Below are 15,712 nucleotides of genomic sequence, written 5' to 3' on the forward strand. Positions count from 1 at the left end.
TACAGAGGCGATATTGTAAACACGATCTGATATATTATTAAGTACAATGCACTTTGTTATTTGTTTTAATGACATAAGTAAATGTAAAACAAACCTGGATGGTTTCTATACATCACCTTATGATGAATAAAACAGAGCACCAATGAGCAATGCTCATCGTTGGTAGAAAAGGCTAATAGATAGTTTCCGTTTAGTATTGTATTTGTAAGTACCTTATGGCTATCGCTAGTGAAACAGAATAAGTAAAATTAACAATTTCCACATTCAAGTGCAATGTAGAATGACTCCCGATCGAATAAGCTAAACGAACCACACAATTGAAGTATACTTGTGCCATGCACGTACAATCGTAATTATGTCCTGAATTCCAATTTAAACCATTTTGAAAGTTGAAGATAACTAATTAGAACAAAGACCAATTGTGCTGATTTTGCGGCAAAAAAATAATGTCGTGAAAATGAAGACAAATATCAGCTAGAAATAGACAATTGTAACAGGGTTTCTTCTAGACAAATATCAACTAGAAATAGACAATTGTAACAGGGTTTCTTCTAGACAAATATCAACCAGAAATAGACAATTGTAACAGGGTTTCTTCTAGACAAATATCAACTAGAAATAGACAATTGTAACAGGGTTTCTTCTAACAAGAATAACTGACGAAACGTCTGTAGGGTTCAGGTCTCAATGCATTTATTCGGACACAGTGATGGAATATACAATCTATCTATCTCTGGATATAGACCTGAAATATGATAAAACAACGATATAATATTAACTTAACAACCAAAGCCTATGCTAAACGATATTTAATCTTCCTGATTTCCATCAAGATACGTTTATTATTAAAGGGAGATAACTCTAAAGACACATCATGTTGCAAAATAGTATTTTTCCCGTAAATATTCATAATAAGTAATTAATAAAATAAAACAACAATATTGTCATACCCTTCTATGGTAAGAAGCGTCCCTAAAAGAAAATTACTGCTTGAACAATATATCAGGATTGACTCTATAATTCGATAAAGTACCATGTATGTACAATGTAACATCACTTCCATCAATTAAGCTAAATGTTTGATTGCTCGTTTTGAACAAAGTCATCAGATATTTTTGATAAGCATAAAATCTATGTAAACTGATTTTATATCACCTTACAATATAGTGAGATATATAACTGAATTCTTTAATCAATATAAGGGATAATTTTGACTCATTCATTCATTCTTTCAGTCATTTAGCAAAAGTGCAAACGGGAAGTTTATATTGCAAATATACAGAATATACTTTTAATTAACTAGTAGCAATAGGAATTAGTATAATTACATGTATGTTACTTACCAGAATTCAAGGATTTTGCAGTCTGCTGTCAGTATTAAACTTTTTCTAAACATCACGTCAATTCAAATGTCTACCTAGCCTCTAAATAATAGTAATACTGCTCAAAACTGGCGGTAAAACTATAGAACCGAGAAAACCAACCAAATGCAACTTGACAATCACTGACCAATAAAAACCCTTCATACAAAATGACCACACTCAGATCCAAGACCAAAGCCCCCAATTTATATAAATTGTACATGCACCTTTGTGTAGTAGTGTAAATAAAGGGGTGGATCGAAGATCTAAATATGTATGAATATGAAAATATACATTTGTCAGTAATGGATTATCAAAACTTAGTAATAATTATTAATAAAACACTCTGGTTGACCTTTCATCATCTTAAACCACAACAATATGTTAATACGTTGATTTAAGGAATGTATTTATTATTTTTTCGTTGGATGGGGGTATACCACAAAATAAAAAGACTGAAAACTGCACCATTGCGCGTAGTGCATGATGCAACAGTTTTCCGTCGTTTTTTCTTTGGGGGGTGGGTGGGTGGGGTGGGGGTGGTATAACTCCATCCATCGAAAAAATAATGAATTCATTCCTTATCATATAATATTTTAAAACATTGAGTTTATATGATATAACATGAGATGATTTGAGTTGAATTAACGATTTATTCAGGGACATATATTCTATGTCATTTCAAGATGGGCGTAGTAATTTGTGAATACACAACTTAAAAAAAACTTCAAATCCGTTAATGACGGATTACATGAACTGTTGTTTACTGTTGAGCAAACGAGTTTCATGTGGACTGAATAATGCAGTTTTAAAATCCTAAGTAAGTCCTGTTGAGAGAAAATTGCTGGAAGTTTTTGAATGGAAGTGAAATGAAGTGCAAGTTTCGATGTCGGTGCTAATATCAGCAATCGTGGGACACGTGTATGATCATGATGTGAGATGCCAGGTTCTTAGGGTCGTCATGGCTTCCATGTGGATAAGTGAGTGTTACAGAGGGTTTTTTTTTTTAGCTTTATCAGTGAGTTCCTAAAGTTGTTGGCTGTTGTAACGTCGTACGGAAGCCTCGTTTTGGTACCCACTCAGAAACATATGCCGGAGTTCGAAACCATAGTCGTCAAGGGCTACGCTATTGCAACATCTCTGAGGCAGTCTGCGGTGTATCTGGCATTTGGGTTTATAACATGAAGGAATATGCTGCAAGGTGCAAACTGGACTATTGTCATCCCCGGTTGAATGCAAGGTTAAGATATCGAACAGTGATCAATCTCATAACTCCTACAAGCAATACAAAATAGATAGTTGGGCAAACACGGACCCCTGTACACACCAGAGGTGGGATCAGGGCCGGGATTCATAAAAATTCTAAGAAAATTCTTAGATCTCATACTTAAGTAGTAAAAAAATTCTTAGCTAAGAAAAATACTTAAGTATTAATTCATAAAAATGTTAAGCATAATTCTTAACTAAGTTTCAATCTTAGAAAAATGAAACACTTAAGTAGAAATTCTATGGCAACGCGAACGATTTCCCGGAATTTTTACCGCACTCTCCAGCAAAAGAGGTAAAAAGTTGAGGATAGTGATGTCAACAACAACATCATGGAATCCAAGCAGACGAAAAGAAAGCCTAATTGGAATGCTGATGAAACGCTTGCCTTGGCTTCGTTAGTAGAAGAGAACAAGCATATCCTGAGGGGGAAATTAGGGCCCACTTTAACCTCCGAGATGAAGCACCGCACTTGGCAAAGTATTGCCGAAAGACTAGCCGCGATGGGGGTGGGTCCAGCTAGGACAGCGGTGGAAGTGGAGAAGAAGTGCCACAACGTCTTCTCCAAATCTAAATCTGAAATCTCAGATCACAGAAGAGTTGTGGCTGGGACAGGTTAGTTATTATTGATAATTATTGATATAACTTAGATACTTAAACTGTCTATATATATAAATATGTGCGTGTGTACATGCACACTGTTGAACTTGCGTAAAGCTTTATTTAAATCTGTCAACATTGGTATATTCTAGATTCAAAATACCAAAGAAAAGCGGTCTTCTTATGCATCGAATTTGACTATAAATATCATTATGAAGTAGGTAAAGCACTTAGCAAACTGTTGCCTTATGACTTGACTACTTCCGTGCTTGTCTGAATATTGTTTACGTTTCCAAGGTGAGAAAAGGGGGATAACTCCAATGAAAATATTTTGAGGTGCCCCACAGGATATCAACATTACTATAAATGTACTAATTTTTAACAGTTTGGAACAATATTTACTACATGTATTTTCACTCACAGTAATTTACTATGGCATCTATATTCTTTATAGTATATGAATATATTTTAGGCGGGGGCCCACCACCAAAACCTCTCAGCGCAGTTGCCACAACAGTGTGTGGTGTGGTAGGAGAGGATAATGCTTGCCTCAGTGGGATTGATGGTGGGATTGACTCCTCTCTCTTGCAGATATTAAACATTGGAGAAGGGAGTCAACCAGTGTGAGTAAATACAAGAAAATTTGTCTACATATTCACTTATATTGTATTGTATGTAGTTATCTGTCATAATTCATCATCATCATTAATTATTATATGTACATGAATGCAGTGATTCATGCACTGCAAGGATAGATGAAATTACTTGAAATCTGTCATGATAGAATTGTTCTTTGTATCTTTGTAATTCCATTTATATGAATGGATTATTATTATTATCTTTTTATTAACATCTAAATAATGATAATAAAAAACAATTATTAAAATAATCATTAAATTCATCATATAATCAACCTCAGTCATGTTGTGTATATTCAAATGTTAGAATTTGGGGTAAATTAGCTTCAATTCTTTCAATGACAGAATTGTCTTTTCTGTATTAATTCGATTTGTATAGAATATGAACATCAACATAAAAAAAGAATAACATTCATTGTAATAAACATTCAATGCAATCATATAATTTAATAATTCAAAAGAGCTGCAGAAGATATAGAAAGGAGAATACTAAGTAAGCATTTAATTAATCTCTTTTCATCACAGGGGAATCAATGTCTTTGAGGGACCTCCTGGTATGGACCCCCTCATTCTCAACTCTAGCCCTCTAGTCGCCGCACCTGTACAAGAGCCTTCACTACCATTAACATCCATGACTACAAGTTTGCAGGCCTCTGAAAATAGAAGCAGTCAGCCTGATTTGAAAAGGAGAATCGAGGAGCTGATTTGCAGGAAGTTGGAACTGGAAGTCCAGTATATGGAAGTAAAGATAAAAAAAACTAAAGCAAGAGAAATGAATTTTATTAGCTCACCTGAGCCAAAGGCTCAAGTGAGCTTTTCTGATCAAAATTTGTCCGTTGTATGTCGTCGTCGTAAACTTTTCACATTTTTCATCTTCCTCTCAAGAACCACTGGGCCAATTTCAACCAAACTTGCCACAAAGCATCCTTAGGTGAAGGGCTTTCAGGTTTGTTCAAATGAAGGGCCATGTCCCTTTCAAAGGGGAGACAATCACAAAAATGCAAAAATAGAGTGGGGTCATTTAAAAATCTTCTTCTCAAGAACCATTGGGTCAGAAAAGCTGAAATTTTCATGAAAGCTTCCTGACATAGTGCAGATTTAAGTTTGTTCAAATCATGGCCCCCAGGGATTGGATGGGGCCACAATAAGGGATCAAAGTTTTACCTACTAATATGTAGGATAAATCTTTAAAAATCTTCTCAAGAACCACTGAACTAGAAAAGCTGAGATTTACATGAAAGCTTCCTGACATTATGCAATGTGGCCCCTGGGCCTCTTGTTTATATTTAAAAGCATTTTAATTGATGTACTATATGTACATGTTCTTATCTCATCTGAGTGAAAGGTTCAAGTGACCTTTTAAATCTGATCAAACTCTGTCCATTGTCTGTTGGCACACAGTTGGGCCACATGAATAGATCATTTTTTTTTATACATGGGAAATATTTTGTAAATCTTTTTAAGAACAACAAGGCCATGGTTAGTAATATTAACAAGCAATCAATCTATTGTAGTGCAGAATCATATAACAGCTGTAGGACCATCAAGGAACCTGGGTTTAAGGGTGGGCTAGAATCTATGATAAAATTTTACATAGAACATGGATATATTATAAACAAAGAATATTTTTTTTAAATCCTCTCCAGCAAGATCATTAAATTCAGTTGTCACCCTCTGGGGCTATAGGTATAAACTCTAATTTACCATACCATTTGTAATACCATTGAATATTAACTACATGTTTTCTTTCTTTCACATTAAATAGACATGTAAATATGATGCCGTAACTGATAAAACATTTAGATTTCATACTATTATTGTATATGATATCTGAAAGACATAGAAATTCAGTATACTTTACCAGACATTGTTGTGTTTGTCATAATAGATATTAATAATTAATAAGTTAAGTTTTTTATGTTTCATATTTCAACATTAATAAGTAGATACTCAATAGATGAAATTAATGATATGTGTGTTAAAATTTTCACTTTCCATATAAAGTAGTTGTTGGCTTTTAACTTTTCACATTTTCATTTTCCTTACTAGAATGACTAGGCCAATTTCAACCAAACTTGGCACAATACATCCTTGGGCATTTTCCCCCTCAAGAACCCCATAGCTAAATTGCATGGTCAAAATGTAATACATTTGTAAGACAGTGTGGTGTTTTCCTAAGTAGATATATTATTTCATTACTATATGAAACATATTATTTAAAAAAGCTGTAATTTAAGTAGCTCATAAAGATTATCACATGCCTTTATTTTTAACCTGCTTTAATTTATGTATAATTTGATAATATGTACATATCTCTAAGTTATTCATAGATTATAGAATCATTATGGTCATTAATCTCATCTATGTACATGTATATAATGTATTTGCTGAATATTCAGATGGTATGCATTTTGTATGATAGTGGATGACTAAGAGTAATGAAAATTTACATCAGTTTGAATGTACATTTAAAATATGAATTATCATGATAAATTAAAATTTAGTAGTTTAAAAATGTATGTGTGGATTTTGGAGTGTTCGATTAGTATTCAACTACAATGTATTTTCATTTTTTTTTTAATAATTTCCTTGTGTGGATAAGTGGTCAATATATGGTAATATATGATTATTTGTATATAGATTAATATTTATTAAAGGTTCTGTGTCACACATAGGTATGCTTTGCATTGCATTGATTTGATATTTGTTATTATTTTATGTTTTTTGCATTCTGTTAAGTTTTTGAATATTCATATGAAGTTTATTCAGTCTATGATTTTTAAAGTAATAGTCGAGTAAGATAAATCTATTTATCAATTATATACCATATAGTAAATCAGTAGCCAAATTTGAAGTTCATTTATAATCTATCATTTCTAAGCACTGTTAAAGTAAAGGTGTTGATTGTAAATTGTGCTTGGCAAATGATTTTTTGTTGTTGATTTTTTATCTTTTATATATGTATGTATGTATGTATGTATGTGTGTGTGTATGTTTGTTTGTAAATGTTATATATATGTTCAGAGCTGGAAAAAATATAAATTAACTCATGTGTTAAACATTGATTGGTGTTGTTGTTTAATGTATACCACCACAACCCACACAAGCATCATTACATCATTATTTAGATTCAAATTGGTTAAAATGGTATACCCCAAGGTCATGATGAGGTTTAAAAATTTATAAGGAAGCACATGTATATCTAATCATTTTCATTATTTTGTACTTAAATGATCCACTCTTCAACTTCTAGTTACATACATGCAGTCAATACATACACAACTCCCAATGCAACTCAAAAGTGAGTCTCTGCAAACTGTTTTCGGTATCTCAGACCATCATTGCCATTGTTGTTAAATATGTGTGGTACATGTACATTAACTTGTTGATCTTCACCATCATCTTCATGATCTTGTGGGCATGGAATGCATCGATCTTTGCAAATGTTATGCAAAATGGCACAGGACAAAATAACCTGACATGCCTTCTCAGGTGACAAGCGGATTTCACCATGTAGTACATGAAATCGCCTCTTCAGTTGTCCGATACCCCTTTCCACCACAGATCTTGTTTTCTTGTGAGCTCTATGAATCAGTATGATAAAATCTGATTGGTTTGCTTATTTAAAAAAAATTGGTTGTTGTACACATAATAAATCACATGAATACAACAATCAAGTTATATATGTTAATATTGATATCATTATGTGTAGAGAGAGAAAGGGGGGGGGGGCATGGTTTAAGTATGACCAATTGTTATTTGAGAAGCATAATATCTTGGATGCGAATTACAAAAAAAAAAAAATCATTCAGAAGACTTCTATAGTAAATCCCCATTGTAGGCATTAATTGTTAATATTAAATTAAACAAAAAAAAAAACAAAAAAAAAAAACACTGCCGGGAATGACAAAACTTTCATAAAAGCATGTTTCATATGAATTATTGTAGTAAAAAAAATCTTCCACCCGCCCCAATAGTCAATGCTCATCTATTTTCAAATTGTTAAAAAAGAAGAAGAAAAGAAAAGAAAATTCCCCACATCTCGTTATGCTATATATTTATATCGAAATAATTTCTAAGTTTGAATTTTATGTTTAAAAAAATATTGGATATCAATATATATTCTGGTACTGTGTTACCTGAGTATGTGATAGTCAGGTGCATGTGACATGTACCACCCTCCCCCTTTTATTTACAAAATAATTAATAATGTACCCTTTATTTACATGTCAGTGAAATAAAACAATCAAAGTAGATATATATTTTATTATTTTATAGATTACATGCAAGAAAAGGAATTTAAATTCTAAGAATTGCAATAATCAAAAAGATTCAATTAAGCTGAAATTGCACAGTCTAAAGAATTGACAGCTGTTTACATCACATTTATGTGACATTATATTCTGAATTTGACGTTACCTAACTAATATTATCCATATCCATGATGCAGTGTCTGCATTTGATTTCAATTCATGAAAGTGCCAGTATATATATTTTATAATTTATATGTTGAAACACTTTTACATTCTTATTTTGTCAATCCCACAAGTCCCCCCCCCCCCCCATTTTTTAAACAATACATGCAAGAAAGAGGAGAAAATTTACAATAAATGTAAATTGGAATAATAATACTAATACTACTAATAGTAATAAAACCAAATATTTAAGTGGTTTTTATTTAGTTTCATGTTTACACCCCTCCATTTGGAAACTGTTGGATCCACCCGATTGTTTCTCAAATAGGGGGCGCTAAGTTTCGAACTAATTTTACACCAATCAGAATTTGTTTATACCAAGAGGGAAATATGGATGTGAGAAAAGCAAAGACTCGTTTATCATGTTTATTTAGAATATTTAAAGGTGTGCATGTGTCTTGTGTATGAAAGAAGATTTTAAATCTTTACCTGTTGTAATTCAACTGCGATGGTTGGTTTGGTCTCAGAAAAGGAGTCAATAACCAACGTTTGGAGGGATATCCGCTGTCGCCAAGCAAATGTGTGTGAATGGGGATGTGATTATTTTCGAACAGGACTCTCAAACCACTTTCGTTAAGGATTCGGGAATCGTGAGTGGAGCCTGGCCATTTAGCAACAACATCAATGATTCTATATTTTGCATCAAAAACAACTTGTGTGTTAATACTGTGGTAGTTATGTCTATTGACGTATTCATTTTCATATTCGTGTGGTGCAATTATTTGAATGTGGGTACCATCGATGGCGCCTACTATCCCTGGGAAGCCCGCGATTGCGTGAAAAGACTCTTGGTTTCTTCTAATCTCTGCTGCGCTAGATGGAAATTGTACAAACCGACTGATCATAAGAGGGGAGGTAAGGCTTGCCAGTGTTACGGTAATGGCCCGTGAGACAGTTGGCTGAGAAACACCCATGTCATCGCCGTTGCACAGCTGCATTTTGCCCGTAGCTAGAAACCTCAAAGTAAGAACTTTCTGAAGAGAGGATAATGCCATATTACGCCGAGAGCCACTAGATATTTGATCACGAATAAGTGATTCCACAAAAAGGATTCCACCTGAATCAAGCCGAAAACGTTCGATAAGTTCACGATCACTGTACTGCTGTAAACAGTCTTTTCTCTCTCTAAAATTCCTTCTGTGAACTATGTTGGCAGCCATTTTATTTGTGAACTTAAGAAATTCTGAAAACTTAAGTCTGCTACAGACTACACTTACTTTTAAGAATTGTTTAAGAATTTTCTAAGAATTAAGTTGTTTTATGAATAAAACTTAAGATAAATACTCATTCTTAGCGTTACTTAAGTATTATTTATTGATTTAAGAAATTTCTTATACTTAAGCATAACTTAAACATCTTTATGAATCCCGGCCCAGGTGCCTAGGAGGAGTAAGCATCCCCTGTTGACCGGTCACACCCGCCGTGAGCCCCATATCCTGATCAGGTAAACGGAGTTATCCGCAGTCAAATCAGTGTGCCAAGAACGGCTTAACAATCGGTATGAAACACGTCAGACAGCATTTGACCCAATGCGAGGTTGTATTGACGAACTAGATCGTTATAACGACCATAGAATTTGCGAAATGCTGACTTCAATCGAGACTGTTGAAATCCCTGTACCATCAACTTGTTTGTCAGTAGTTTACCTCGATTTAAAAACTTAACTCTCAGCCCGGAATTGTATAAGCAGACGCGTACACGTTTATTTCTATTGTTTTGTTTGGGTGGATCCTCAAATAGCCATGTTTGTTTCATTTTGCATAGTTAATCATCTTTGATATTTGTTTTGTTAAATAAATTTATATAGGTTGATAGAACTGATAAGATTTTCTTTCCAGGATTCCCTATCTACGAATAGATCTATAGATATATAAATTCATAAAATAATTGATATTTTTGGAAACGAAAAAATGGAGACAGAATATAAGCCTGTTTACTTTATGATGATGATAAGTTAACCTGTCGTTTACTGGCAACTGCCATCAGCTATGACTCGGCATGAGCGAGTCTGCTAGCGAGACTCGAACAATTATTTTCATGTCAGGGTACCTGTGCGAGTCTTCATTAAAATCCTACAACAGAAATCTCTCAAGTAAACAAAACATCTGTCAGTTCGTTTTTATCATACGCCCGTCATTATACGGGACGTATTATGTTATGGCGCTGTCCGTGCGTCTGTACAGTTGGCTGACTTGCTATCAGTCTGTCCCTGGTAATGTTTTACGGACTTTTTTCCGTAACGGATGTAATGACAACTTTGAAATTTTGTCACAATATCTCCCTTAAAAATTGTAAGAGTGAGTATGCATTTCAGCTGGATTAGTTTATCCTTGACCTACTTTAGGACTATACGTAGGTCAAACAGTTTTCCGAACTTTTATTCGTTACAGATACAGATATTGCCCTGACATTTACGCATAAGCATTCTTTCAAAGAAATACAAATTGAGTTTGCATTTCAGCTGGATTGGTCCGCCCGTCCGTGAGCTACAGTAGGATTAAAAGTAGGTCAAACAGTTTTCCGGGCTTTTTCATTATGGATACAGATATTGCTCTGAAATATAATCAAAGGCTTCTTCGTGGAGGAATACAAGTTCAGTTTGCATTTCAGCTGGATTGGTTTATCCATGACCTACTTTTCAGCTAAAATATGCCAAACAGATTTCCATGCTTTTTTCATTACGGATACAAATATTGCCCTGATATCTAGTCATAGGCTTTTTTTTGGAGGAATACAAGTTCAGTCTGAATTTCAGCTGGATTGGCCCATGCTTGACCTACGTTTTGGAAAAAAATAGGTCAGAAATTTTCCGGGCTTTTGTCATTATGAATACAGATATTACCCTGATATTTAGTCAAAGGCTTCCTCTCAGAGGAATACATGTTCAGTTTACATTTCAGCTGGATTGGTTCATCCTTGACCTACTTTGGGACTAAAAATAGGTCAGACAGTTGTCGATGCTTTTTGCATTATGGATACAGATATTGTACTGATATTTAGACAAAGGCTTCCCCTTAGAGGAATACAAGTTCAGTTAACATTTCAGCTGGAATGGTCTATCCTTGACTTAATTTTACACTGAATATAGGTCAGACAGTTTTCCGTGATTTTTTCATTACGGACACATATATTGCCCTGATATTTAGTCAAAGGCTTTCTCTCGGAGGCAGACAAGTGCAGTTAACTTTTCAGCTGGATTGGCGAACAATGACCTACAGTACGTTAGGGGTAGAAGTAGGTAAAGCAGTTTTCCAGATTTTTTTGTAATATTACAGGTATTGCTCTGAAATGTAGTCACAACCTCCCTTTCAGAGAAATACATAATCAGTTAACATTTCAACCATTTCAACTTAATTGGTGCACCATGACCTATTTTAGGACTAAAAGTAGATCAAATGGTTTCCTGGACTTTTTATCATCATAGACAGATATTGCAATAACATTGTCTTTCAACCTCACTCTCAGAGAAATACATAATCAGTTCACATGTCAGATGGATTGGTGCACCATGACCCACTTTAAGGCTTTTCTATTCAGATTGTGTGTTGTATCAATTCAGAGTGCAGAATATGCTTCCATGTTGAATTTCGCTGTCTGACGGGCGCATGTTGTACCATTTGTGGCACTCTTGTTTTCTCTTACATACACTGAAGGTAAACATAAGAAGCAACCTACCTGCACTTCATCTAGATCTGTCCTACTTTCCTGGAACGTCTACATGGCTACAACCGCGAGTCCTAACGATGAACATGCCATTGTTTCCTTTCTAAAACCTGACCGAAAGCTTAACGTTGACTTGACCCATCACATCCTCCATCAATTCTCTCAGATCCTTAGAATTGCTGTCGATATCTGTGTTCAACAATTACATTTTAAACTTAGTAGGCTAGACCAACGACAGTTTCTCCATATTGCTGATCGCAACCAAATTACATTACAGGTGTAGTTTACTACCCTCTTCTTATCTTTAATTCAGTTGACTTTACGATCTAAATTACCTTTATGTTACATCTGTTTCGTCTCTTTTAACCTTCTTAATCAAATATCTATATCTTACATTCCCTTATATATTGTTCCTAATCATTTATTCGATAAAACTCTAACGAACTATATTTTGTGTTGTACGATTGTTATTTCGGTCATCTGCTACATAATCATAGAAACTCGGTAAGAACACAAAACAAAATAGAAAATATCAATATAAGAAATAAAATATCATTTATGAATGTTATTGGGATATGACATGAAGTTGGTACGTGATCAAATCTATTATAACGCCCCTTTGGCGTTATAGGATTTGATCACGTGACCAACTTCATGTTATATCCCAATAACATTAAAAAATGATATCTTATTTCTTAACAAATGGTCCGTCATCGAGTAGTCTGAGGTTGAAATAAAGAATGTGCTAGAGTTCCTCATTAACAATATCTCCGTGGTCTTTAGTGATCATGTCTTCCAACAGTCTGTTGGAATTCCCATGGGCACGAGTTGTGACCCTTTGTTAGCTGGCCTGTTTTCATATTCATATGACACAGAATTTATTCAAAAACTTCTATGTGAGGAAAAAATCTCTTGCTGTTGCCTTCAATTCGACATTCAGATATATCGATGGCGTTTTATCTATTAACAATAATATTTTTCATTCATATGTCGATTTGATATATCCCAGTGAACTCGAAATAAAATACATCACAGAGGCTCCCACTTCTCCATAACAAGAGTTTTCTTTTGTGAATTACACTCACCTAAAGTTCATAGTTTTCTACCATGAAAATGCCGGTATATGAAACCCTTTATGCATGAATTCATTTATCTTCTGTAAAATGTATTGAATGGTGAAGGTTGTAAGAAATATATTATTTGAATTTAGGTTTTGTTTATTTGGTAATACTGTATGTTGTTTACTGTTGTACCATGACCCATAGTCCGGCAAGAAAGATAATTATGTATAGTACTTCTTGTAAAAAATATGCATCATGGGAAAATTCACCACAAGTATATAAATCAAGAACTTTGTATCAGTAAACGAAATACGTTTCATTATCTCCACGTTTCCATACTTAAAGAATATTCATGTAAGTAAGTGGATTGAATAAGAAACATCACAATTTTTGATAATTCTTAATTTAGGTACGTTTGCCTTTGGTATAAAGGATGGATGATAATATGGGAAATCAGTGTGTTTCCATAAGACTTTAATGAGTTTGAAGGTACATGTATATGATATATAAGAGAATTGTCATAAGTGACATAATTCCTGACTCAAAATACATTTCCCTACAATGTATTGATTATTGTAATTATAATTGTAATTAAAAGATTTCTTTTGCGCCTCATAAACATTAGTTCTCTAAAGCACTTTACAAATGTGAAAAGATGATATAAAATCGATGTGCACATACATGTGAATAAAGCATTCATAGTGTCAGAATTAAGATGAATAATTATTATTAATAATATATAGCGCCTAATGTAATGATATAATTACGCTAATAACATATAAACAATTTAAAAGAACCCTTAGGAATAATTAAATACATAGAAAGGACATAAGTATAATAACAAACTATAGTTCAAATAGGAACTGAGGTTTGGGTTTTTTAAATAATTTGTTTGCATAAAACTGTAAGAGCTGTAATGTAAGAGAATGTAAAAAAAAAAAAAATCACAAATTAAAAGCTAATCTATAAAGATGCGTATTGAGGTCCGCTTTAAAACTAGACCGTGAAGTACATTGTCTGAGTTTAAAAGGCAGAGAGTTCCAGAGACTCGATGCGGCCTTATCCAAACGTCGATCCCCATAGCGATCGTGCAGGAATGTAAACTGTAAGGATGTCCTTTATATAAACTGGGAATATGATGTTGAGAGATTTGAAAGTATGAAGATGGATCTGATATTGATTGATTATTTAACGTCCCCCTCGAGAATATTTCACTCATATGGATACGTCACCACTGCCGGTGAAGGGCCGCAAAATTTAGGCCTATGCTCGGCGCTTATGGCCATTGAGCAGGGAGGGATCTTTATCGTGCCACACCTGCTGTGACACGGGACCTCGGTTTTTACGGTCTCACCCAAAGGACCGCCCCATTTAGTCGCCTCTTACGACAAGCAAGGGGTACTGAGGACTTATTGTGACCCAGATCCCCATGGGATGATCTTGTATTGAATCCTGTATTCAACTGGGAGCCAGTGAAGATCTATTAGAAGAGGATGTTGTATTATACTAAAGATTGTGATATATTCATGTTATCAACAATATCCTCAAGCTGATATAGTTACATAATGTATAGATGCAAAAAATTGTATTTGTATTAAAATGACAGCTCATATCTTTTTCACTTTCTTGAAATACATTTCATAAAGTCTAGATATTCATTTTTTAGTTTTTACAAATTATGGTATGGCATTTAAAAGGAATTTAATAGTAATTTTTAATGTTGTTTTCATACTGCTGATGTCAAAATTCACTTTGTAAAAAATGGCCATAAGAAAAAAATATTTTGATGTTACCTTCAACCCACCTTTAGGTATTTCGAGAACGTGTTATCTATTAGTAATTTTCATTTTCACTTATATGTCGATCCGGTATATCCCAGTGAATTTGAAATAAAAGATACATTTGCTTCATATAAGGAGGTTTGATTGACATTAATGACATATTAGTTAATCAATTGATGTCATCGGGATGTCTTTAACTTCACCATCATCCACTTCCAATATCATGTAGCAATATTCCACTATCACCTGCTTTTTGTGTTTATGTCTCTCAGCTAATTCGATACGCAAGAATATGTTCTGTGTATGATGAATTCTTAAAGTATGGTAGGCTACTGACAAATAAGTTGTTGTTATAATTGTTTCTAAAGGCTTGATTAAAATCAAGGTTTTGCACATTCCATGATGTCGATAGGGGATGTTTACACCTCCTAGACATCTGATCCCACATCTGGTATATCCAGGTGTCCATGTTTGTCCAACTCTCTATTTTATATTGCTTATAAGAGTTATGGAATTCATCACTGTTCGTTATCTTCACCTTTCATTAACAATACGAAAATGTATAGGTTGCTGTAGCCATTAACTTTACATTTAGCTACATCGAGCACGTATTAACTATTTATAAGATTTATTTTCATGCATACGTGCATGCATAGATTCGATAAATCTAGTAAACTCGCAATGTAAGACACCACATATTATTCAACATCTGCATGTTATTTAGATGACTACTGCATAGTCTTTAACGGTAGACTATCATCTCAACTTTATGACAAACGAGTTGCGTTCAGTCTCTCCATCGTCAAAATTCCATTTTTGTTTAGCAATACTCTATTATAACCTGCATATGGTGTTTATCTCCCTCGA

General features: G+C 33.9%; 2 protein-coding genes across 2 annotated transcripts; one reads left to right on the forward strand and one right to left on the reverse strand.

Annotated features, from left to right (window-relative positions):
- The first annotated feature begins 3 nt into the window (after positions 1 to 3).
- LOC125654879 (uncharacterized) lies at positions 4 to 6,749 on the forward strand. The gene is made up of 4 exons (XM_056160427.1): positions 4 to 3,242; positions 3,700 to 3,850; positions 4,391 to 4,607; positions 5,915 to 6,749. The coding sequence occupies exons 1-4, from the start codon at positions 2,960 to 2,962 to the stop codon at positions 5,921 to 5,923; spliced, it is 660 nt and encodes a 219-aa protein (XP_056016402.1). The 5' UTR covers positions 4 to 2,959; the 3' UTR covers positions 5,924 to 6,749.
- Positions 6,458 to 9,725, reverse strand: LOC125654801 (putative nuclease HARBI1). The gene is made up of 2 exons (XM_048884890.2): positions 8,770 to 9,725; positions 6,458 to 7,449 (listed from the first exon to the last, which is right to left on the reverse strand). The coding sequence occupies exons 1-2, from the start codon at positions 9,498 to 9,500 to the stop codon at positions 7,161 to 7,163; spliced, it is 1,020 nt and encodes a 339-aa protein (XP_048740847.2). The 5' UTR covers positions 9,501 to 9,725; the 3' UTR covers positions 6,458 to 7,160.
- Between the last annotated feature and the right edge of the window lie 5,987 nt (positions 9,726 to 15,712).

The sequence above is a fragment of the Ostrea edulis genome, chromosome 3 (assembly GCF_947568905.1).
Source record: "Ostrea edulis chromosome 3, xbOstEdul1.1, whole genome shotgun sequence".
In the NCBI taxonomy this organism is placed as follows: domain Eukaryota; kingdom Metazoa; phylum Mollusca; class Bivalvia; order Ostreida; family Ostreidae; genus Ostrea; species Ostrea edulis.